General features: G+C 43.2%; 1 protein-coding gene across 1 annotated transcript in view; it reads left to right on the top strand.

The window, feature by feature from the left end:
• Positions 1-24,090, top strand: part of WSCD2 (WSC domain containing 2) — a 762,862-nt gene that overhangs the window by 521,741 nt on the left and 217,031 nt on the right. The window contains exon 6 of the mRNA XM_069754742.1: positions 19,115-19,236. Within this exon, the coding sequence (XP_069610843.1) occupies positions 19,115-19,236 (122 nt within the window). The remainder of the gene's footprint in view (positions 1-19,114; positions 19,237-24,090) is intronic.

Here is a 24,090-nt window from a genome sequence, read left to right as displayed (position 1 = left end):
TGCTTTGAAAAAAGCAGTTGCTTTGCACAGCGGCGTACACACAGCAATGCAGCTATCAGGGAGCCTTCTAGGGCAGCCCAATGAGCTACAGCGCTGAGGGGAAAAAAAAAAAAAAAAACTTCCACTATCCCTGCACACCGAGGGTGGTGTTGGACAGTGCAAATCGCTGCAGCACAAGCGGTTTTGTGGTTAATGGACCCTGCCTAACGCTATCCCTGCTTCTGACAAAGCGGCAGCAACCTCTCCCTAAGCTCAGATCAGCAGCAGTAAGATGGCGGTCGGCGGGAACGCCTCTTTATAGCCCCTGTGACGTCGCAGACAGCAAGCCAATCACTGCAATGCCCTTCTCTAAGATGGTGGGGACCAGGACCTATGTCATCATGCTGCCCACACTCTGCGTTTACCTTCATTGGCTGAGAAATGGCGCTTTTCGCGTCATTGAAACGCGACTTTGGCGCGAAAGTCGCGTACCGCATGGCCGACCCCGCACAGGGGTCGGATCGGGTTTCATGAAACCCCGACTTAGCCAAAAGTCGGCGACTTTTGAAAATGTTCGACCCGTTTCGCTCAACCCTACTGAAGATAGTTCTTAATGAGTTTGGCTGTAGGTGTCATTCATTGTCCTGCTGCAGAAGAAATTTGAAGTAAGATACTGTCAGATAAATAATCACCATGCAATACCACAGGGAGGCATCTAATTTGCTCCAAATTTATTCTGCAGCAGGACAACCACCCTAAACAAATAGTTTGATAATGACATTGGCTATCTTCAGCATAAAGAATAATCCCATCATCATCCAGTCTGTCCGGGATTACATGAAGAGACCGAAGCATCTGTGCACCCTTACATCCACAGAAGATTTGTGGTTATTTCTGCAAGATTTTTTGGAGCATCCTCCCTGCTGAATTCCATCAAAAACTACGTGCAAACATCTCTAAAAGAATTGTTAGTTTGATGCGGTTTTGAAGGTAAAGGGCGGTCACACCAAATATTGAATACATTTTGATTTCTCTTTTGCTCATTAACTTTGCATTTTGCTAATTGATAAAAATAAACTATTATATTTATTGTCTTGCAGCATTATTTCCATTCCAGCCTAAAATGTTTCCACAGTACTGTGTGAATCTGTACGTTATATATTATAATATATATATATACTCTGTGTATATATATATATATATATATATATGATTTTGTGACATTTTAACCTGACAATACAGAGTTACAAATGCATCAAAATTCTAATACTCCCATAATGAATCCAACATTCATTGCTCCCATGTCAGCGGATGAAAAAAAGGCGATGCATTATTCTGTCGCAGCATGAAATGTAGTTAGGGAAAAATGACATTTATTAACACAATTTCCAGTTATCTTCATGGTAGTGGGATTGCTGTGAAATTGGTGCAAGACTTCTACACGACCTGTCAGTTATATGACTTATGAGGCGTCTTTGTGGGGATGATGTTTTATTCAAGTACACTAGGACGTCCAGAGCAAAACGTAATATCCACTTCTACTCTTCAGCCAGATATCATATCTCACCAACGCTTTTTACTTCTCAGATATTGTGACTTTCTGCTGATAACTCAACTACCTTGACTTGTGCAGATAAAATTGCTCTACAGATTAACAGATCTATAACATGCTGGCTAATCATCTTCACGGAACAATTGTTCATCAAGACTTGCTGTCATCACGAATATTGTTTTTTTTTTTCTGGGTGCAGCCAAGTAGCAACTGTCTATTTGAAAGATTATTCTTTTCCATTATGACCATCTCAGCATAATACGACACAAAAAAAATACCTAGAACAAAGACAATTTTCTCTTGATTCAATATAATTTGTATGGACTCAGGAGAAAATCAAAAGTTAAGAACATGAAGTTTATAAGGCAAATTAACCCTTACTTATGTTAGGAGTCGAGTTTCCTCTGCTGCACAGGGGGAATCTCGATCCGTCTCCGCTGCGGTCTCCCATTCTCCTCCAGCCGCAGTGGAGTCTGCTTAGCAGGGATGTCGATCCCAGCGTCTCGCTCAGTCTGACTCTGTGAGAAGAGTTACTGCTGCTTCTCCAGCTTCTGCCTGTAAAGCCTATACTGGTCAGCAGCGAGTGGACTTCTCTGGGACTAAGTCCTTGTCTGCGCACACTGAGCATGCCCAGGGCAAGATCTCCCGTTGGAGATCGAGGGTCATGTGCTCAGACTCTGCAGCGCATTCTATTGGTCCTCTTGGCAGGTCTTGGAAGGGCAAAGTTTCTGTGGCTGCTTCCTGTCCTGCAACTATATAAACTGCGCATGACCGCACGGCCATGCGCTAGTGTACAATTTAATACGTGTGTTTGTTGTGAGTGCAAGTCGTTCTTTAAATACCCCTACCCTATTGTATGATTGTTCGCGTATGGAGTATGGCTGCTATCTAGCGCCCGACTTATCACTCAACGTGTCACACACGTGTCAGCGTCTACTGCTGTGACCGCCAGTGCGGTGCCACGCGCCAGTGTGCGCTTCCTGACCCACGTCTGGATGCTTAGTGGTGCCTGCCAGCACGGCACAGTTCGCACTTTGGTGCCTTAATTATATAATTCCTTTCACACCCAGTAGCGGTGTAGTGCCAGCAAGGGTCTAATCGGACTACAATCCCTGTTGGGGTTTAGTTCGCTGACCACTTGCTCGCGCTCTATGTGCGGTACCGCGATCCTGTGACGCAACAGGATCGCTTTCTTCACGGTGGGTGAGGTTTAACCCACGCGTGTATACTTTTTGAATACCGCCATATTGTCTGTCATTTCCTAGCAGCAGGTTTCACCTGCACGGTGGACCCCGGACTGCGAACACATCTATATCATCTCTCTTGGTGCGTTCCGCCAGTCCTAACAACTTATTTGTTTTATTATTTAAATACTGTTACTATATATTATTATTATATTGAGGAATCTGTTTTTTATCACAATTATTTATATAATGAGAGTATGTTCAGATGATTGGACCCACGTTCTAGTTCGTTGGGATTCGACCAAACTTTAGTCCAAAGTTCGGTTCAGGTACCAAAACTGTACCAGAACGTGAACTGAACCTGAACTTTGGAGCCATAAAATCTATCTCTTTCTCTCTTCCCCGAACTGAAAAACGGACTTCCAGGAAAAATCTGCTTTCGGAGTTCAGCCCCGGACACTAGGTGTCAGGTACGAACCCCCAAACTTTACAGTTCGGGTTCGCTCATCTCTACTAGTTTGTAGTGCAAATGAATATAGTCACATCAAATTTTATTGCAAATTGCATTCAAATATCAGGATCCTAATCAAAGTTAGCAATGTCAGTGGTAGTAACCAATTAAGAATGGCTATGACCTCTAGACTATGGTTACTCTGAAAGAGAATCTGCCAAGCATGAGCTTCGAAGAAGCTGTGGATGGCCACTGTAGGAGAAATGTGTGAGAAATGTGTATGACATGATGGCCAATATGCCTGATTCTTCAAAAGCATTACTCCCTTCATGAAGTCTATATTCCTAAATAGGACAAAGGGACAGGTGTTGTCCTAATTGGACCACCACTTTAACTTTAATTAATATTTGTGTGTTTTTACAGTTTTGAAGACAGTTGTAAACAAAAAAAGATATCAATGCAAATACAGACAAAACAAGCGGACGAGGCACAGAGGCTAAACTAGAGTCATAGAATGATAGAGTTGGAAGGGACCTCCTGGGTCCCTAGTTGGACAGGGGTTGCTTCCATGAGACTGCCTAATGTCACTAATGGAATATTGCCTTATATTGTCCTTATGGGACAAATTCTTTAACTCAAGCTTTTATAAGGCTGTTCTTATAGTTTGTTCAGATATATTTTGTGCTGTCAAAGATCTACCCAAACACTAAAAACATACAAATCTGTCACAGATACTACCTTATTGGGTTGAGCTTGCTAGCCACAGAGCTGCAGGACAGATATGCTAGTCACTCATACACTCTACTGTCCTGGCATACAATTACATCTTTATCAGCCTTAAACTAAATGTTGTTTTTTCCCAATAAATTGCAATAACTTAGGAAAGACTACGAAGGTTATTTGGCAAAAATGTGCTGCCTTTTATGTCTCGCATAGCTATTACACTTCTCTATGCAATCAGTCTAATTGAGAGCTATAGCAATTATTTAGGCTTATAAATAAATGGCCAACATTTTTATTGCTGTGAAATGCAAGTAATCCTGAGAGAATTAAAATATTTATTATAAGATTCTAAAAAATTATAGTCTGCCTTGGAATATGAACCCGTCTTCATCTTTGAAGTACAAGAAATAACAAATAAATTATGAAGCACCTTCTTTCAATTGGATTAAAGTAATAGATTTAACTAAGTTCTGGAACTTGTTTGACCATTTAATATTCTTGACAGCCACACCCACACACACATACATGTATATGTATATGCATAGTCTCCTTTATTATGTATATTGCCATCCCTTATTACCTTATTACACAGTGCCCTATCTTGTTATGTACAGCACCGTCCCTTACATAACGGATTATATAGAGCCTTGTCTTTATTGCATACCATCCTGTCTTGTTAAATGTATAATGCAGTGATGGTTGATGGAGCATGGGAAAGCTTCTTTTTTAATGAAATAAAATGATACCACGCTAAAGGGATGTATTTATTCTACTGATCATGTACATAAATTAGTAGAGTGAACAAACAAAATTGCCACCAATTGCCCAGATAGGATGCCTGCTGCGTGTACTAGAGGAAATGAAAATAAAGTGCACTAGGTTTAACACTGAGCTAACATGCCGCAGGTAAGGACAATACGAGTCTGACTCACCGAGGTCCCATGATGGATGTGGTGCCGGGGATGCCAGGAATCTGAGGTGCATAGTTGATCAGTCCAGCAAGTGGGACGCTGATCCTGAGGAACAGGTGCTGGACGGGGAGGCCAACAAAGGGTGGCCGCAGCCAGACAGAAAGGCGGTAAGCGTAGAAACCAGGAAGGCCCCGGCCGGTGGCGTCCCTGGAAACAGTAAAGAGGCAGAAAAAATGGCCGACGGGAGCGCTTACTGTGTGACGTCACAAAAAGTATGGGGCAGTGCTGGGACCAAGAAGAAATCCGACGCGTTTCGAAGGAGCGCAGTCCTTCTTCATCAGGGTTACCGCCTGCTTGGGAAGCCCAGCTAAATAGCAATGAATGTACCGCCCCTCACTCCTAACACCGCTCCTAAGGCTGATAATACGATCTAATGCGCACCACCACTGTTGACATGTAGCCTAAGGTCGAGAATGTGGCACCCAGAGCTAATTACATAGTCCATATAGGGCTGAACGTGGGGAGAAATAACATGTACCCCTAACACGGGTTCAAATCCTGTGGGTGAGAACTCAAAATATTAAAATCTATGTATGTGTCTCATTTTATCTATACTTACAGAGTTATAATTTAATTTGGTTAAAAAATGCGTAATGCTTTATTAATCCAATAAAATACAAATTAAATACTACTAATGTTAAATACTATTAAAAACATATATTAAAAAGTACCCGCCGTATATAGGCGAAGGTTAAAAGAAGGGTGTGTGCCCCATATATATATATATATATATTTATATATATATACACATATATATATATGTATAAATAATTATTATAAAAACAATAAGAAGCCTGTGTTAAGTCACTATCAGTATCAGAGGGGTAAAGGAACAAGAGAAGTCACTCTATACCATCCCCATTGGTTTTATAATTGCACATTGCATAGGGGGGATTTGAGTAAATAGACCTAAAATCGATAAAGGGGGGTGGGAACCACCAATGGATCGTTGGTTCATCGCACCACTAGAATGCATAGAGTTCTAGCCCAAAATTAAGACCTTTTGGGGCCAAACAATTCAGTGAAAAAATCCATTTGGATTCCGCTCTTGCCATTGTATCTATAAGATTGCCCCCTCTGGCATTCTGCTGGATTTTTTGAATTCCCATAAAACGAACACCTTTACATTTGTGTTTCTCAGAGAAATGGCGTGAAAGGGGATGGCCCATATGCCCTTTCTTAATGTTTATAAGGTGCTCCTTGATGCGTACCATAAGCCGCCTCTTAGTGCAACCTACATACAGTTTTTTACATTGGCATTCAATTAGGTAGATAACCCTTGTAGTGTAGCAGGTAATGCTGCTTTTGACACTAAAAGTATTCATGGCATCAGAGTCGGTAAACCTAACTTGTTTGATTTGTTATGGATTGTGTTTCTGCAACAATAACAAGTGCAACATGGAGTAAATCCAGGAGCAATATCCCTAGATATACCGACCTCTGCCTTTTGACTTCTAAGGGTTGGAGCCACCAAGTTGCCCAAGGACTGGGCCTTCCTGAATAAAAATCTGGGGACAATAGGTAAGTGTTCTCCTATAAGCTTGTCTTTCCGCAAAATGGCCCAGTGTTTCAAAATAATAGATTGGAACTTTTTATGGCCGGCATGAAATTGAGTAATAAATGACAATTGTCGAATTTGATCTTGAATGCTGTTGCTTGATGGATTACTGTCTCTGGTTTTATGTACCAGAGGCTCCCTCGAGGCAGCTCCCACCTCTTGTTTAGCTTGTTCCAGTAGGGAAATTGGATATCCCTTTTCCAGGAATTGTTTTGTCAGGATCTCCGCCTCCTTATTGTAATCATCCAAACTGGTGCAGTTACGCCTTATTCTTGTATACTGGCCTCTAGGAATATTCGTGAGCCATACCGTCAAATGACAGCTACTCATGAATGAAGCTGTTGGAATCAACTTCTTTTCGGTAGCATCTTGTGAGCAGTTTATTTTCTTCAATGTATATGCTCAAATCCAAGAAATTCACGCTTGTGGTGCTAATCGTAGGAGTGAATTCAAGGCCAAAGTTGTTCTCATTCAAGCTCAGGATAAATGAATCCAGGCTATATCTCGAGCCATCCCAAATAAATATAATGTCGTCGATATATCGACGCCAGAGGACTAGGCCTGTGCGTAAATTCCCAGATACATAGATGTGGGACTCCTCCCACTTGGCCACGTACAAGTTAGCATAGCTAGGGACAAAGCGTGTCCCCATAGCCGTGCCCCATATCTGCAAATAGAATTCACCTTCATACATGAAGTAGTTATGCCGCAAAATGAAATCAATACATTCTTCGATAAACGTGACCTGAGTATCCGGGTAAGTGTCTAAAGAGCGGAGAAATTGGCCAGCAATCTGGCAGCCCATTTTTTGATTGATCACCGTATATAACGATTTAATATCCAACATGCCTAAGATGTACCCGGAATCCCACTTGACTTGTTCTAAGACCTGTAAAATGTGGCCAGTATCCTTCAAATAGGCTGGTATAAGTGGCATGCACTTTTGCAGGTGCGTGTCCACATACCGTGATAGGTTGGCTGTAAGGCTGTTTATGCCTGAAATAATGGGCCTTTCAGGAGGGCGTATCATATTCTTGTGAAGCTTAGGAATATGATAAAAGATTGCCAAGCTTGGATCTTTATTCATAACAAATTCATACTCTTTTTTGTTCAGGATTTCCAATGTTTTGCCCTTGAGGCAAAAGATGTTTAGTTTTGTAACATAGCCTTGAGTGGGATCATTTGTGAGTTTTTTATATGTGACAGTGTCACCAAGGAGCCACATGGACTCTTCATGATACATTATATGATCCATTATTATGATTCCCCCTCCTTTGTTTGCTGGATGGACAATAATGTTGTTATTTTGCTGTATTTCCTTAATAGCTTTCTTCTCCTGTTGATTTAGGTTACAGGGCATGTACCTGGTTTGTCTCTTTTGTAATCTTCTTATATCCTCCGTGACTAGTCTATCAAAGGTAACAAATGCCTGAGACTGCTCTTGGATTGGGTGAAAGGTAGATGGTTTAGCTAGTGAGGTATGAATATAAGTGTCAGGTTCTGTAATGGTCTGATTGGTTGAATATTTCTCTTTTTTGAAAAAATATTTCTTTACAGCCAAATTTCTCAAGTATTTTTTCATACTGATATATAGATTAAATGGGCGGCCCACAGCTGTTGGGGCATATTTTAATCCTCTTTTAATCCTCTTTGTAGGAGCGACATTTCGTTATCAGTTAATTGGTGAGAGCTTAGATTAAAAATTCTCTGTTGGTGAAAGTTGGATTCCTGTTGGTTATTGTTTGCATTTTGGGGAGTTTCCTCCCCCTCCTACCTCTCTTTGTTGGTCTTGCCCGGAAAAAATCCTGATTGATGGGACGGCGTGACCTAGGTCCCAATGTTGTTGTGGAGGGGGCCCCACCTGTTTTATTTCTATTAGATGTATTAATCTTAGTTTTGCTTCTAAGTAGTGTGTTCCTAATGGGTCTGGGAGGTAAGATAGTGACCGCGTTTCTGTCTGGATTAATTTTATGCAATCCCCCTGTTTCAGTGTTCGGGGGTCTTCTTTGAGTGGATGTGCCTGGTCTATCGGCAAAGGGAGTTAGAGCATCCTGTACCTGTATGGATTTTTCATCCCTACCCGATGGTGAGAGTACAGAAAACCTATTCGAGGCTTGTATTGGGGTATTTGACCGTGAAGTGAATTCTTCATGCGGACTTAAGTCCGCATGGAGAGATGTACTACAATTTATAGGGGTATTTAGGGGGCTATACCCGTTGAATGGGGATACCTATACCTGTGAATGGGGATAATTGGGGATCTGGGATTCTCCCTATTACAGGCCGATACTGGTGTATACTGGGTTGAGTCTGACTCAGCGTATGTTGAAAATACCAGTGAGATCTCAGTCTCACTCTGATTGGGCGTGAGGTTGTACTCATCAACTGAAATTAACTCGTCGGATCTATGTTGTACAATATTGGTGGATATATCAACAGGTCTAATTGTTGTCGGATGGTTTAAATAGTACTGCTGTGGTACATTGTCTCTCTTAAATTTCCGTATTTTCTTGTTTAGTATTTAAAAGCTTCTTTTTTAATGGAGGAGCTGATGTACTGGTCGTCTGGTCACTGGCTCCTCCATCAGCAGTCATTTTATATCTAACAAGAGAGGGCACTATGTAATAAAAGAGGGCACTGTGAATAACAAAAATAACAAGAATGCACTATGTAAGAGACAGGACTGTACATAACAGCAGAGAAAGCTATATGATAAGGGATGGCACCATATATAACTAAAGAGGATGGTATGTAATATGGGAAGGTGTCATACATAATAAAAGAGAAAACTGTGTAACTAATGATGGTGTTATGCATAATAAGTGAGTACACTATATGCTAAGGGGCTGTGCTATACAAAATAAGTGAGTACACTATATACCAAGGAACTGTGCTATACATAATAAGTTAGTACACTATATATTAAAGGACTGTGCTATACATAATAAGGCTACATCCCTGTATCCGTGTGCAGTGTCTGTGTGCTGCCCGCTTTTGCAGACGCATTGAGCATGTCTTTTCTGAGCCTCAAAATCTGATCAGAACAGAAAATTCTCTGACCCTCACGGATCTCATGATTTTCATGTATGTGTGAATGGACCTATAAAACACTACGACTACGTGTGCCATCCAATACAAAAACCTGGAAGCACACGGACTTTTCACACAAATGTGAGAGTGTAGAATAAGGGAATTACAGATGACATTATCACTCCATGTCCCACAGAACAGATACAGAATAATATCTACATCCAGGCACATACTGCTGACGTCTCATATGATTAGAGCCGCTTTATCCTGTTTCTTCTCCATTTGGTCAGACCTTCTTGTCGACAGCCACGACTCGTCTTGTCACGATGATCTTAACAGCCCTGAAAATAATAAGATCACACGTGTATAAGGTCACATACATTGTATTCATACATGTGTCTCCCCCCGAATACAGATATGTACCCACCATTAATATATCATTAGCCACACATCATTAAAAATGTAAGGTGATAAGCAGCACTGTGCACCCCATTAACTGTAATCTCTACTCCCATATAAACTATTCAGTTTGTGACTCTCCCCAATTAACTGTAAGGCTATGTGCACATGGAATATATGCAAGGTTTTACAGTACAGGAAAACTGAATGAGATCACTGAAGTCTCATGCACTCACTGCTTGTTTTTTCCTTGCAGATTTGCATCAGCTTAAAATCTCTATAATATCAATTTTGGCAGCTTATTTCACCCGAACTAATGGGAAACAAAAAGGAACAAAAGCATGGCAAAAATGTGGAAAAAAATGTATTTTACGCAACTCTCTTCCTGCCAACACATTAGGATATGCAGCAGAATTTTCTCTTGCAAATCCTGAACATGTACACATAGCCTTAGTCCCTGTCCTGTGTCCTCATGATTCACTATTAGTCCTTGATAGCATCAAAATGAATTTGGAGGTGGGAGAAGACGCTATCAGGTACTGAGCATCCTCTGCCACTTCCCACTTTATTACAAGTCCCTGACAGCGTCTTCTCCCACCGTTCAGTTCATTATAAAAGGTCCTATACACCTTATCACCTCCTTTCCCAATCCCCAATAAATTTTAAGTCCCCGATAGAATAAGATAGTAGCATAGTAACATAGTAACATAGTTAGCAAGGCCGAAAAAAGACATTTGTCCATCCAGTTCAGCCTATATTCCGCCAGAATAAATCCCCAAATCTACATCCTTCTAAAGAACCTAATAACTGTAAGATACAATATTGTTACGCTCCAGGAAGACATGCAGGCCTCTCTTAAACCCCTCTACTGAATTCGCCATCACCACCACCTCAGGCAAGGAATTCAAGATTCTCACTGCCCTAGCAGTAAAGAATCCTCTTCTATGTTGGTGGACAAACCTTCTATCCTCTAGACGCAGAGAATGCCACCTTGTGACCATCACCTTCCTTGGTATAAACAGATCCTCGGAGAGATATTTGTATTGTCCATTTTATACTTATACATGGTTGTTAGATCACCCCCGTCGTCAGTCGTCTTTGTTCTACACTAAATAATCCTAATTATTCTAATTTCTCTGGGTATTGCAGTTCCCCCATCACCTTTCTTAATTTTGTTGCCCTCCTTTGTACTCGCTCTAGTTCCATTATATCGTTCTTGAGCCCAAAACTGTACACAGTACTCCATGTGTGGTCTAACCAGGGATTTGTACAGAGGCAGTATAATGCTCTCATCATGTGTATCCAGACCACTTTTAATGCACCCATGATCCTGTTTGCCTTGGCAGCTGCTGCCTGGCACTGGCTGCTCAAGGTAAGTTTATCATTAACTAGGATCCCCAAGTCCTTCTCTGTGTCAGATTTACCCAGTGGTTTTCCATTCAGTGTGTAATGGTGATATTAATTCCTTCTTCCCATGTGTATTACCTTACATTTATAATTGTTAAACCGCATCTGCTACCTCTCGGCTCCAGTTTCCAACTTATCCAGTTCCATCTGAAGCAGAATATTATCTTCCCTAGTATTGACTGCAATATCCCATCGCTATAGAGTCCCTAAATATAAAAAATAATGGATTGTCTATTACATTACTTAGTTCTCTTAGTACTTGTGGGTGTATGCCATCTGGACCCGGAGCTTTATCTATTATAATCTTATTTAGCCAGGTTTGCACCTCTTCTTGGGTTAGACAATGAATTGTGAGATGGGGAGGACGCTGTCAGGGACTTAGCATCCTCCTCCTCCACCCAATTCATTTTACATCCATATCTAATGTCCTCCTCCCCTTCCCCTGTTCATAAGTCCATTAAAAGTCCCCCTTCCTACCATCCCAATCCCCCACATCCCTCATTGTCCTCCCCCAGCATTTCATCATTGTCCTCTCCCCTACTTCCATCATTGCCCTGCCCTCTCCATCACCTACAGCATTGTCCTCTCCACCACCACAATTATTTTCCTTCATCATCACCTCCATCATTGCCCTCTCCACTTCCATCATTACTTTCTCCCCCACCACCCCATCATTGCCTTTTCCACCAACTCTATAATTGCTTTCTCCTCCACCACCCCCATCCTTGCCGATTCCACCACCTCCATCATTACCTTCTCCCCACACCCCATCATTGCCCTTTCCATCACATAATCATTGCTTTCTCCCCCACCACCCCATCATTGCCCTCTCCATCACCGCCATCATTGCCCTCTCAACCACCTACACACATACCCACCCACACACACACCACTCACCTTTCTACACATTACACACACACATCTCCACCACCTACACACATATACACACACATACAGACAAACACCACTCACCTCTCCACACATTCCCCATAGCTGCAGCATCGTCATCACCAGAAGCTTTCTGTCTGACAGAGAAGCACACTGAATATTGATGTCATCCAGCCATGCTGTGGTGTCATACAAGAAGCACTGGCAAGAAGCAGGATAGATCCCTGCAGCTCCACTCCGCTGCAATTTTCTCCTGTAGGCAGCAGTGCCCACCACAAGTAAAGGTGATCTGGCCAGGGCCCTCCTGGAGCCTTGGGGCTGGATAAACAGGCCAGATTGCCCTCAATGTTAGCCATTCGGCAGGGGCCCCTCTCCACCTCTGGGCCCCGTTGCAGCCACAACGGCTGCACATGTAGTATGTCTTCCCCTGATTCTAAAATGCTCCATATATTTGGGTATAAACTCAAGTTAAAATATCTAGCTGTGTCCTTCATGGACATACAGTGGGTACGGAAAGTATTCAGAACCCTTTAAAATTTCACTCTTTGTTTCATTGCAGCTATTTTGTAAATTCAAAAAAGTTAGTTTTTTTCTCATTAATGTACATTCTGCACCCCATCTTGACTGATAAAACAGAAATGTAGACTTTTTGCATATTTATTCAAAAAAACTGAATTATGACATGGTCATAAGTATTCAGACCCTTTTCTCAGACACTCATATTTAAGTCACATGCTGTCCATTTCCTTGTGATCCTCCTTGAGATGGTACTACTACTTCAATGGAGTCCAGCTGTGTTTAATTAAACTGATAGGACTTGATTTGGAAAGGCACACACGTGTCTATATAAGACCTCAAAGCTCACAGTGCATGTCAGACCAGATGAGAATCATGAGATCAAAGAAACTGGCCAAGGAGCTCAGAGACAGAATTGTTGCAAGGCACAGATCTGGCCCAGGTGACAACAGAATTTCTGCAGTACTCAAGGTTCCTAAGAGCGCAGTAATGGTCTTTGTCCAACACCGGACAATGTAAAGTGCTAATGAATATGTATGCCCTATCTAACTAACAATTTGTGGAGAGACATACATGCTGACAAGGGACAAATAAATGCTGTGCTGCGACAACTAACTGGATGTGTTGCTGACTGTTGTGTGGGCAAGTGCCATCAGCACCTCCTTCCTGGACAGCAGATTGGGTTGAACATAACACAGGGGAAGGGCTAGTGGTTTCACCCTCAGACACAGATTTTGTACCCAAGCATTCCACCCACCTATTGGGGTTCTGCGTATTTGAGCAGTATATGGCATATGCTAACAGACCTATTATATTGAATTTCCCTTTATAAAGCGATGTGTGGGTACATTTTTCAAACTATTTCATTACTCAAATTATTATTCTGTATAAGGCTGAAATCTGATGAAGTGTGTGGAGCATATTAAAGCATTAATGTTCCACAATGTCCAAGTGCAGAACCAAAAATCAACCATAAGAAGGGCAACACAATAAAAAAAATTATAATAATAGAATATATAGAGATAGGGAGTACAAGTTTCACCATTGCACAATGTACAAAGTTTTCAAAAAATTAGACAAGAGGTCTGTTTCATATGCGCTGATATAGACCGTGATGGGGGCCTCCAAATGCATTTTGCAGTTATTAGAATAGGTAGATATAGAGAGTACAAGTGTCACTATTGCACAGTGTGCAAAGGTTTTCAAAAATTTAAAAACATTATCCACGTGGGGAAAACATACTGTATATGACCACTAAATACTTTTTGCGGAAGCAGGAGGAGTAGAACGTGATTTCTTGAGCAAAATGGGTTTGGAAGGTAAGGCATGGACATTAAGACAACTTCCAAAAAATAACATTTGGGCTGCATTTACGTTAGGTTGCTGTCATCCGTAGGGCTTACAAAGTCCTAGGAAATCCAGTTCTTGTTCAATTTTAGAAGAGTCAGCCTGTCTGCATTTTCCATTAACAGGTGTGTGCGCCATTATAATTGCACCTGCCAAACTAAAAACCCACTCACACAACACACTTGCAGCATGGGATGGAATAACCTTCAAGACATATAAGGAGAGGTTCGGCTAAGTGTGCAGCTTGGACAACCAATGTTAAAGGCCAATGAAGAATCAGGAAGGATGCTGGTATGATCACTTAAGTACTCCTTCAGCATCTTGGTCAACATCTCCCTTCTCATCATAGTTACATCCACAGATATCCCTTGCTGATGTGACTGTTTGTGAAAAGTGTGTGCACCTATCTGTTATGATTGCAACAGCCAAACTAAAAACCCGCTCACACAACACACTTGCGGTATGGGATGGCATTACCTTCAAAGCATATAAGGAGAGGTTCGGCTATGTTTGCAGCTTGGACAACCATTAGTTAAAGGGCACTGAAGAATAAGGAAGGACGCTGGTAAGGTCACTTTACTCCTTCACCATATTGGTCAATTTCTCCCTCCTCATCATAGTTACACCTACAGATATCCCTTGCTGATGTAACGGTCTCAAGAAAATGGTCCAGTTGGTGGACATTTCACCCCTCTGAGTTGCACCTGGTGTGCGTGTCTCTCCCTTGTAATCTTTGTGGGTGAAAAGAGCCAATACTTCTGCCAGCAGCATTGTCTAAGGATAATATTTTCAGTAACTCTTCCACAACGGCCCTCTGGCTAGCATGCACTGAAAATGGCACATCTGCCTCTGACATGAGAGAAGGAACAGCCAGTATTTCATGGTACACAAAATATCTTTCATGCGAGAGTGTTGGGAAAGGCATCTAGACATGAACTGTGCCATGTGTGGCAGACTAGAAAGAGTCAAACGTAGACAGTGTCCCACCAGGATAAACATTAACCATCCTCTCTTCCTCGCAACGTATCACCCCCTCCTCCTCCTCCTCTTCAGGCCATCCATGCTATACAGGCATGAAGCTGGGATTGGGAGTCCCCTCTGTAGCACAGACCAAAAACTTATGTTCCTCCTCCTCCTCCTGCTCTTCGTCATCACCCAATATGGCCTGAGAATATTGTGTGAGGTTGGGCTGTGTGGTATCAGCCACTGTAAAATCTTGCTCCATAGCTACCTGCTCGGCATTCAAAGCTTCCTGTTGGAGATTCAGCAGCAAACGTTTTAATAGACAGAGCAGTGGGATGGTTATGCTGATAATAGCATCATCTGGGCTCCCTGTCTTGGTGCAGTACTCAAAGTTTTGAAGAACCTCACATATGTCAGCGATCCACACCCACTTTGAAGTTGTTATGTGTGGGGGCTGAGTGTTACTCTGACTTGCTTTGAGAAGCTAGAATTCAGACACTGCACTCTGCTGTTCTCTAAGCCTTGCCAACATATGAAAGGTAGAATTCCAGCTTGTGAGCAGGTTACAAATCAGTCGGTGATGAGGCAAATTAAAGCGCTGCTGCAGCAAAACCAGACCAATGAAAGCCTGAGATGACTTTCGTAAATGGGTGCTGACATGGCGAACCTTGTTAAGTAAGTCTGGCAAGTCAGGTTATGTTTTAAAAAAAAACACTGTTCAAGCAAGTTCAGCACATGGGCCGTGCATTAAACGTGTACCAGCTTGCTGAGCTTTAAAGCCGCCACCAAGTTACACCCCATTATCGCACACAACAGAACTGGTTGGAGGTTCAGTGGGGAGAGTCACTGATTGGTCTGATCTTTTATGCCTTTCAACAGCTCTTCTGCGTTGTGAGCTTTATTACCTAAAACATGTTCTTCAGCAGAGTGTACTGCCGCTTCGCCAAGGCAGTGATGCAGACCTCCCAGCTGGGGACTCATGGAGAGGCTTGTCCCACTGCGGATGAAGAGGAGGAGGAGAAGGAGAGACAGGGACTGGAATACGAGGAGACTGAAACCCTGATGGAAGTTGGGCCCACAATTTTGGTGTGGGTTAGGTGTGTGATGTCCCATCCTTTGACTCTGTCCCAGACTCCATTAGGTTCACCCAGTGTGCTGTCATGGAAATGTAGTGTAGCTGTCCACAAGAAGATATGCACGTGTTTCTGCTTAGGTGGGCCTTCCTTGTGACTGCATTGGCCAGAGCATGGCTGATATTGTATAACTTGTGCTTATGTAACGCAGGGATGGCACATCTTGAAAAATAGTTGCGGCTGGGAATTGAGTACTGTGGGGCTGCCACCGCTGGAATGACTGTTTCAAGCTGAAAAGGCAACATTTCAATGGCTAGCAATCTGGCAATGTGGGTGTTTCGCATTTGAGCCTGAGGATGGATAGATATTTCTGCTTCCTGTGAAGTGTCTGGGGCAGGGACAACTGAACGTTGTGCTGGGACAATGAACTTGATGTGGTTGCTTACTTTTGTGTCTGTGCAACTGCAGGTTGTGGGCAGGAGGCATCAGTGCCTGATTCATGGACAGCAGATTGGGAAGGCTGTGGCACTCAGACACAGATTTTGTACCCAGGCGTTCCGTCCACCTATATGGGGTGCTTGGCTGTCATGACAAGCCTATAATCTGCAGTAACCACCGATCGACCAAACCGCTGCATGACCAGCTCTACACTCGCCTACTGTATTCTCACCCATCCCTTGTAGATTGTGAGCCTTCGCGGGCAGGGTCCTCTCTCCTCCTGTACCAGTTATGACTTGTATTGTTTAAGATTATTGTACTTGTTTTTATTATGTATACCCCTCCTTACATGTAAAGCGCCATGGAATAAATGACGCTATAACAATAAATAATAATAATAATGTGATTTTGCTTGCTGGTGGTGCTCAGGTTGGTAGTGATCTTGCCCCTTCTCAGCTTGGTATAGCATATACTGCACATTACAGTTGTTTTCTCTGAATGACAATCAGAAAAAACTGCCATACCGGGGAATAATGTACTCTTGGCCTGTTGTCTAGCCAAGTGGGGAGGGACTCTGTGGAACATTTGACCAAGTTGTTCATCTGGTCAAACTACTACCTCTTCTTGCCTGTTTTCATGCTACGGATCCATCCTTCTCTGCACTGCTGTGATCACTAGGCATGCCACCATGCCAGGTTGGATCAGTGGCCTCATCATCGACCATGTCGTCTTTCATTTCATCAATATGATTCTTATTCTGATTTGCAATTTTAAGCTGACCTGATGGCAACTGTGCATTAAGATTATCCTTCACCTTTTCAGACATGAATTGACCTTCCCTACATTGCTTTCTCCTGCCCATGGGTGCTAAAATGTTTGTGCATCAGTGCACTCCATGACCTCATGACTGTCTTTAACGGTGCGGTGCACATTGACAGGCCAGAAGAATTACAAGGAAATGTAAACAGTTCCTCGGAGTGGCCAGCGTTGGGGTCAAATGTCTCCTGCGACTCTTGGTGGGGGGGTGGAAGGAGGACCAGGTTGAGGATTTTCAGGCCAATACTCTTGGCTAATGAAACTCGATTATGTGGAAGACTTGGTGGTGTGCTTGTCAACACACTGGAGCCTTTGTCTGCAATCCAAACCACAACATCCTCACACTTGTCTTGGTTCGACAGTGGTATAGCAAGCTGACTGAATTATTTTTAATAACCAGCCACGGGAAAGCAGACAGCTTTCATCCAGTCTTATTATGCTGGGAAGGGCCATGGATATTGGCCACTTATTAGCCTAATAAGACCAGTTTGCAGACACCCCAGAAATGGCATATCCATTAATGACTTACTGATGTCACCTCAGTTCACAGCAGCCAGGTGTGGCAGTGGCTGCTGCTCCAGTTTATGGAGCTGTGTTCTCTGAATGGAACTCCATAGACTGGATGAAGAAGACAGGGATAGTCATGGGACCTCCATTTGGACTATGTTAGACTGGTGTCTAACTGGTGTTTTGTTTTTAAATAAATGAAGGAAAGAAGAAAATTGTTGGTGATTTAATTTCAAATAACAATTTTTTATGTGTTTTTTTTCTCTTTTTGGGGTTATTAATAAGGTATTTGATAGCTGTGGCTCCATTACTAGCATGTGCTTGATGTCAGCGGACATTACAAAGCTGACATTAATCCCAAACTATTATCCCACTTGTCAATGCATCAAGGCAATCAGGAAGAGTCTGGCAAAGTGTCAGGATTAGAACATTTACTGGACTTGCCCTTTTCTGGGGAGGATGTGGGCTGTTATTAGCAGGTTTGAAGGGCCAAATATCCATGTGCTTTCCCAGCCTGAGAATACCTGCAGTTAACTGTCTGCTTTAGCTTGGCTGGTTATCAAAAATAAGGTGATTTTTATACTATTTATTTAAATAATTAAAAAAATTAATGGGGCTACTCTATTTATGATAATCAGCCAAGATAACCCAGACCACTCAGCAGATATGTTTTACATGCGCTTTATTATGAAAAATAGAGGGGCCCCAAAATCTCTTTTTTTTTTTTGCATGGTTTGCTATCCTGTCAAAGCTATGTCAATGCATGACATGTCTGTGTTGGTGAGGGAAGTGCCCACACAGGAAAAGCTTGTTGATTAGCTGTGCTGCAGCCTTTCAACAAGCTTTGTTTAGGCTGCTGAACTTGAGCAGTAGCACAGACTTCCGTGAGGAGTCCTTGCTCGGGGTCTGTGCACGAACACTAGGTGTCTGGTATAGAACCCGAACTTTACTGTTTCGTAGAGTTGAGCAGATATATTTCGGCCCCCAGTCCAGAAAACTTAAAAGCCAACGATGACCAAGTCGGAAGACTAATTGGAAAAGCATTTCCCCAGTGGCTTCTCCCCACTTGCTGCCAATTATTGACTGCACTTTCTCCCTGTGTGCATGTTTAGGGGAAAAAATGTTGGTTATTGCAAAAACACATACAGCTCCATAAGCATTATTCTGAGTTAACAAAATTTTGTTCAGTTTTACCCATCAGTAAGACAATTTACCTTATCACTAAGCTCCTAAGAACAATAAAACAAATCTTTGCATTAGTGCTGATTCTGATTTTTTTTTTTTTCTTTTTATTCTGCATTGTTGACTACAGATGGCAGTGCCATATTTCGTGGATGCTTCCGACGGCCAGACAACATATCTCTTGCTATCCCAGTGAGCAACATTATGTTAAATATGTCTGTGGACAAATGTGTTGATTTCTGCACTGAAAAGGTTAGTGTATTTTTTATTTTACATTTATTTCAAATCCACCTTCAGTTTGGATGTCCTATAAATAATACTATATTAATATAACTAATTCACTATTCTTTTGCTTAACAAACATACAGAAGACCAAATAGTCGATAATCTGTATATTCAACACAGGCAGTCGACTGTTCCTGCAGGCTCTCTACTTTAGATTTACATTACCATTCTGCAAGTTAATATTATTTAATTTTTAATACTTGTTAAAGAGAATCTATCACCTCCAAATATACTATGTAATTGAAGATATAGTGAAAATAGTGTTTAAATCATGTCTTTCTGGCTTACAAAAGCAGTCCCACTATGAGGAGATAATGAAGTTATACAGTATGCTCCGTGCATCCATGCACTTCTAGGCAACGGGGTGGTGCAAGGAGTTGTTACAGATATCGCTCACTTTACGGAGCATGCACTATGACCACTGAACAATATTTGTAAATTGCTGTGCAGCTTTTCTGTGTTAGAACAGAAAGTTAATGTTCCAGGGAGTGATTACAGCACGTCCTCTGTATTTCGAGTAGTGACTGTATCACCCTGATGACTGAAAGTTAGCAGCTGCAGGAAATATATAACTTCATTTTCTCCCTTTAGCTGCACTTTCATTAAGCCTGGTAGATATGTCAGACACTAGATCTGCAAATAAATAACATTTCTTGACATGGCAGGTTCATTTTACAGCTTGAAATGGTTGTGTTAATTTAAAGGGAACCTGTCAACCCCAAAATCGAAGGTGAGCTAAGCCCACCAGCATCAGGGGCTTATCTACAGCATTCTGCAATGCTGTAGATAAGCCCTCGATGTATCCTGAAAGATGAGAAAAAGAGGTTAGATTATACTCACCCAGGGGCGGTCCTGGTCCGGATCTGCTCCGATGGGCGTCGCTGTCTGGTCCGGGGCCTCCCATCTTCTTACAATGACGTCCTCTTCTTATATTCATGCTGCGGCTTTGGCACAAGCGTACTTTGTCTGCCCTGTTAAGGGCAGAGCAAAATACTGCAGTGTGCAGGTGCCGGGCCTTGAATATGTGAATGTCGACACACCATAACCCCTGATCACGTGATGGGGGTCACCGGTGTGCGCATTTACAGCCAGATGGCCGGAAGCGCTTGTTAAATGCCGCTGTCTAGAGTTGACAGCAGCAGTTAACTAGTTAATAGGCGCGGGTGGATCGCGATTCCACCTTTGCCTATTGCGGGCACATGTCAGCTGTTCAAAATAGCTGACATATTCTGGCTTTGATGTGAGCTCACCGCCAGAACATGGAAAAGTCGCAACAACATATAGTCATGCGAAAAGAAAAGAGGTGGAGGAGTAAAAGGAGGAGGAGACACAGATATAGGCATGTCATGCCCTTCTAAAATCAAGAAAGGCTGGAGTAAAAATGTAAACTCACTCTACCAACACCCAGACGTCTTGACAAAAAAAAATAAAAAATAAATATCTTTAGGTAGAATGGCGGCGGGTCCATTCAGAACATTTTCCTTAGAAGACGTAGTGGTACCCCCATTGGGAGTTGTGCCAAAAAATGAACCCAATACATTCAGACTAATCCACCATTTGTCATATCCAAGGGGCAGGTCAGTAAACGACAACATCGACGTGGAACCAAGTACAGTACTATGTACTGTACCTCCTTTGACGAGGCAATCAGGCAGGTCAAGAAGTTGGTAAGGGGCACCCTAATGGCCAAAACAGACATTGAGGGGGCGTTCCGGTTACTACCTGTGCCTCCAAATAGTGTCCTCCCATTGGGCTGCTTCTGTAAATGAGCATACTACATAGATCGCTGTTTTCCCATGGGGTGCTCCATAGGGTTGAGCGACCTTGACTTTTTTAGGGTCGAGCCGGGTTTCGCGAAACCCGACTATCTCAAAAGTCGAGTCGAGTGAAATCGGCCGATTATGGCGAAAAGTCGAGGATCGACCAAAACACGAAACCCAATGCAAAGCCAATGGGAATTTTTTTTTTTCCTCTCTCTCTCTCTCTCTCTCTCTCTCTCTCCCCCTCTCTCTCCCCCTCTCTCTCCCCCTCACTCTCTCTCTCTCTCTCCCCCTCTCTCTCTCTCTCTCTCTCCTCCGTCCGTCCCTGAACTGAGAAGCTGGTGTTACACAGTGCAAATCGCTACAGCGCACAAGCGACAACATGGCGATAGGCGTCCACGCCCCTAAGACCTATGTCATCACTCTGCCCACGCCCCTTCATTGGCTGAAAAAAATGGCGCCAAGCGCGTCATACGAAACGCGACTTTGGCACGAAAGTCGCGTACCGCATGGCCGACCCCACACAGGGATCGGGTCGGGTTTCATGAAACCCGACTTTGCCAAAAGTCGGCGACTTTTGAAAATGAACGATCCGTTTCGCTCAACCCTAGTGCTCCATATTCTGCCCCCTATTTGAGGTGTTTAGTTGCTTCCTTGAATGTGTCGTCATGGACGTTTGTAAGGCGGCACATATTATCCATTATCTCGATGACTTCTTATGCCTGGGCCCAAAAGATTCGCCACAGTGTGAAAACACACGGTAGTCCACCTGTGAGAAGTAGAGAGCTGGAGGGAGAGTGGACACCCCAGAGCTAAGGGGTTAGATTGAGAAAGAAAGAAGGTGGTGTAGCTTGCTTCATGGGTGGGGTACTCTGCAGAGTAGCAGAAATTGCTACTAGGCCCAAAAGGATTTCCTGGGCCAAATGCCGTTAAAAAATAGTACTTAGGTAAACAGGCGGTGTAGCTTGCTTCATGGGTGGAGTACACTGCTGAGTTGCACCAAATTCTACTAGGCCCAAAATGATATCCTGTGCTAGATGCCGATAAAAAATAGTACTTAGGTAAACAGGCCGTGCAGCTTGCTTCATGGGTGAAGTACGCTGCTGAGTAGCACCAAATTCTATTAGGCCCAAAAGGATTTCCTGGGCTAGATGCCGTTACAAAATAGTAGTTAGGTAAACAGGCGGTGTAGCTTGCTTCATGAGTGGGGTACTGTACTGAGTGGCACAAAATGCTATTAGATACAAAACGATTTCCTGGGCTAGATGCAGTTAAAAATTAGTAATTAGATCAACAGGTGGTGTAGCTTGCTTCATGGGTGAAGTACGCTGCTGAGTAGCACCAAATTCTACTAGGCCCAAAAGGATTTCCTGGGCTAGATGCCATTACAAAATAGTAGTTAGGTAAACAGGTGGTGTAGCTTGCTTCATGGGCGGGGTACGCTGCTGAGTAGCACCAAATTCTACTAGGCCCAAAAGGATTTCCTGGGCTAGATGCCGTTAAAAAATAGTACTTAGGTAAACAGACGCTGGGTGGCTGGGCTACTCTGCTGACTAGCAGACACTGAAGCTTTGGAGCAGACCTCTGAATCCCAGGCCATAGTATGAGGAACAACCCTGCAGACGACCCCACCCACCTGGAATTGACGATGGCAACGTCATGTAAAACTCAGCAAGGGGACTAAATAAAAGAGTCTCCATTTTTTCCAAAAATTCGGCCACAGACACCACTTGTGGCATCAAATTCGCTAGAGTTTTTTTAAATGGTTGGTGAGGTGATTTTCAAAAATCATCAAGCTTTTAGTCTCCCCAAGATGACACAGGGGTAGAAAAGTCCTTGCGGATCTGAATTTGTTCATCTTGATGAACGTTAGTCTGTCTACATTGTCACTGGACAGCCGCGTGTGCTTATCTGTCAGCACACCACCAGCAGCGCTGAACACACGTTCAGTGGGAACGCTGGCTGCGGGGCGCGACAAGATCTCCAAGGTGTGAGTGGCAAGCTCATGCCATTTTTCAAGATTGGAAGACCAAAATGAGCAAGGGTCCAGTTACACAGTCATGGCATCGATGTTAACTTGGAGATACTCTTGTACCATCCTCTCTAGGTGTTGGCTGTGTGTCAGACTTCTTGTCTCCTGTGGTCTTGAAAAGGATGGTCTAAAAAAATCTTGAAACGGTTGGAAAAAATTGCTGTTACCACCAGATACGATGTTACTGTTACGGTTTGAGTGATGACTCGATAGTCCCACGGTTGGCAAGTTAGAACTCAGAGATTCACTACGTGCACCACTGGTGTTTTGTGGAAAAGTAGATGTTAGATTCTGTAACAGTCTCTGCTGATACTCCTGCATGCATGAATCCCTTTCTATGGCAGAAATTATTTAGCCAAATTTGCTTTTGTACCGGGGACCTAAGAGTGTGGCAACCCAGTAGTCGACATTACTTCAGATTCTGACAATCCGTGGGTCATGTTGCAGGTAGTGCAGCAAGAAGGCACTCATGTGTCTTGCGCATCCAGGAGGACCAAGTCCTTGTTGTCTTGGTGGTGGCGAGTTGAGAATCATGCTTCCTTCATCAGCCCTCTTCCCCCAACCTCGCACAACAGAAATTTGATCAAGGTCTCCCTCATCTGATGAGTCTTCCATGCCCAGCGCCAGTTCGTCCTCCTCTTCTTCCTCGCCTCCTGCACCTTCCTCAACAGTTTGGCTGCTACCATGCGGTAATCCCTCTCCCCCAGCCTGCAATGTCAGCCGCCTTGGTGCTGCCAACCTTCTTGACCTTGGAGATATGATCCCTTCCGCATATGACTCCTTTTGTTCCTCCTCCTCCTCCTCCTCCTCTTGTTCCACCACCTGACTCCGAACACTGTGTAAGGTGTGCTCCAGCATGTAAATCACCGGAATGGTCATGCTGATAATGGCATCGTCAGCACTAAACATCTTCATCGCTATTTCAATGCTGTGCAGAAGGGTGCATAGGTCCCTAATCTGAGACCACTCCTGCAGTGTGATGTGCCCCACCTCTTGATCTCGTTGGCCCAGGCTATACGTCATAACGTA

Source organism: Ranitomeya imitator, chromosome 1 (genome assembly GCF_032444005.1).
Source record: "Ranitomeya imitator isolate aRanImi1 chromosome 1, aRanImi1.pri, whole genome shotgun sequence".
Classification (NCBI taxonomy): Eukaryota; Metazoa; Chordata; class Amphibia; order Anura; family Dendrobatidae; genus Ranitomeya; species Ranitomeya imitator.
Note: the sequence above shows the minus strand (reverse complement) of the source record. Positions and strands in the feature narration are given on the sequence as shown.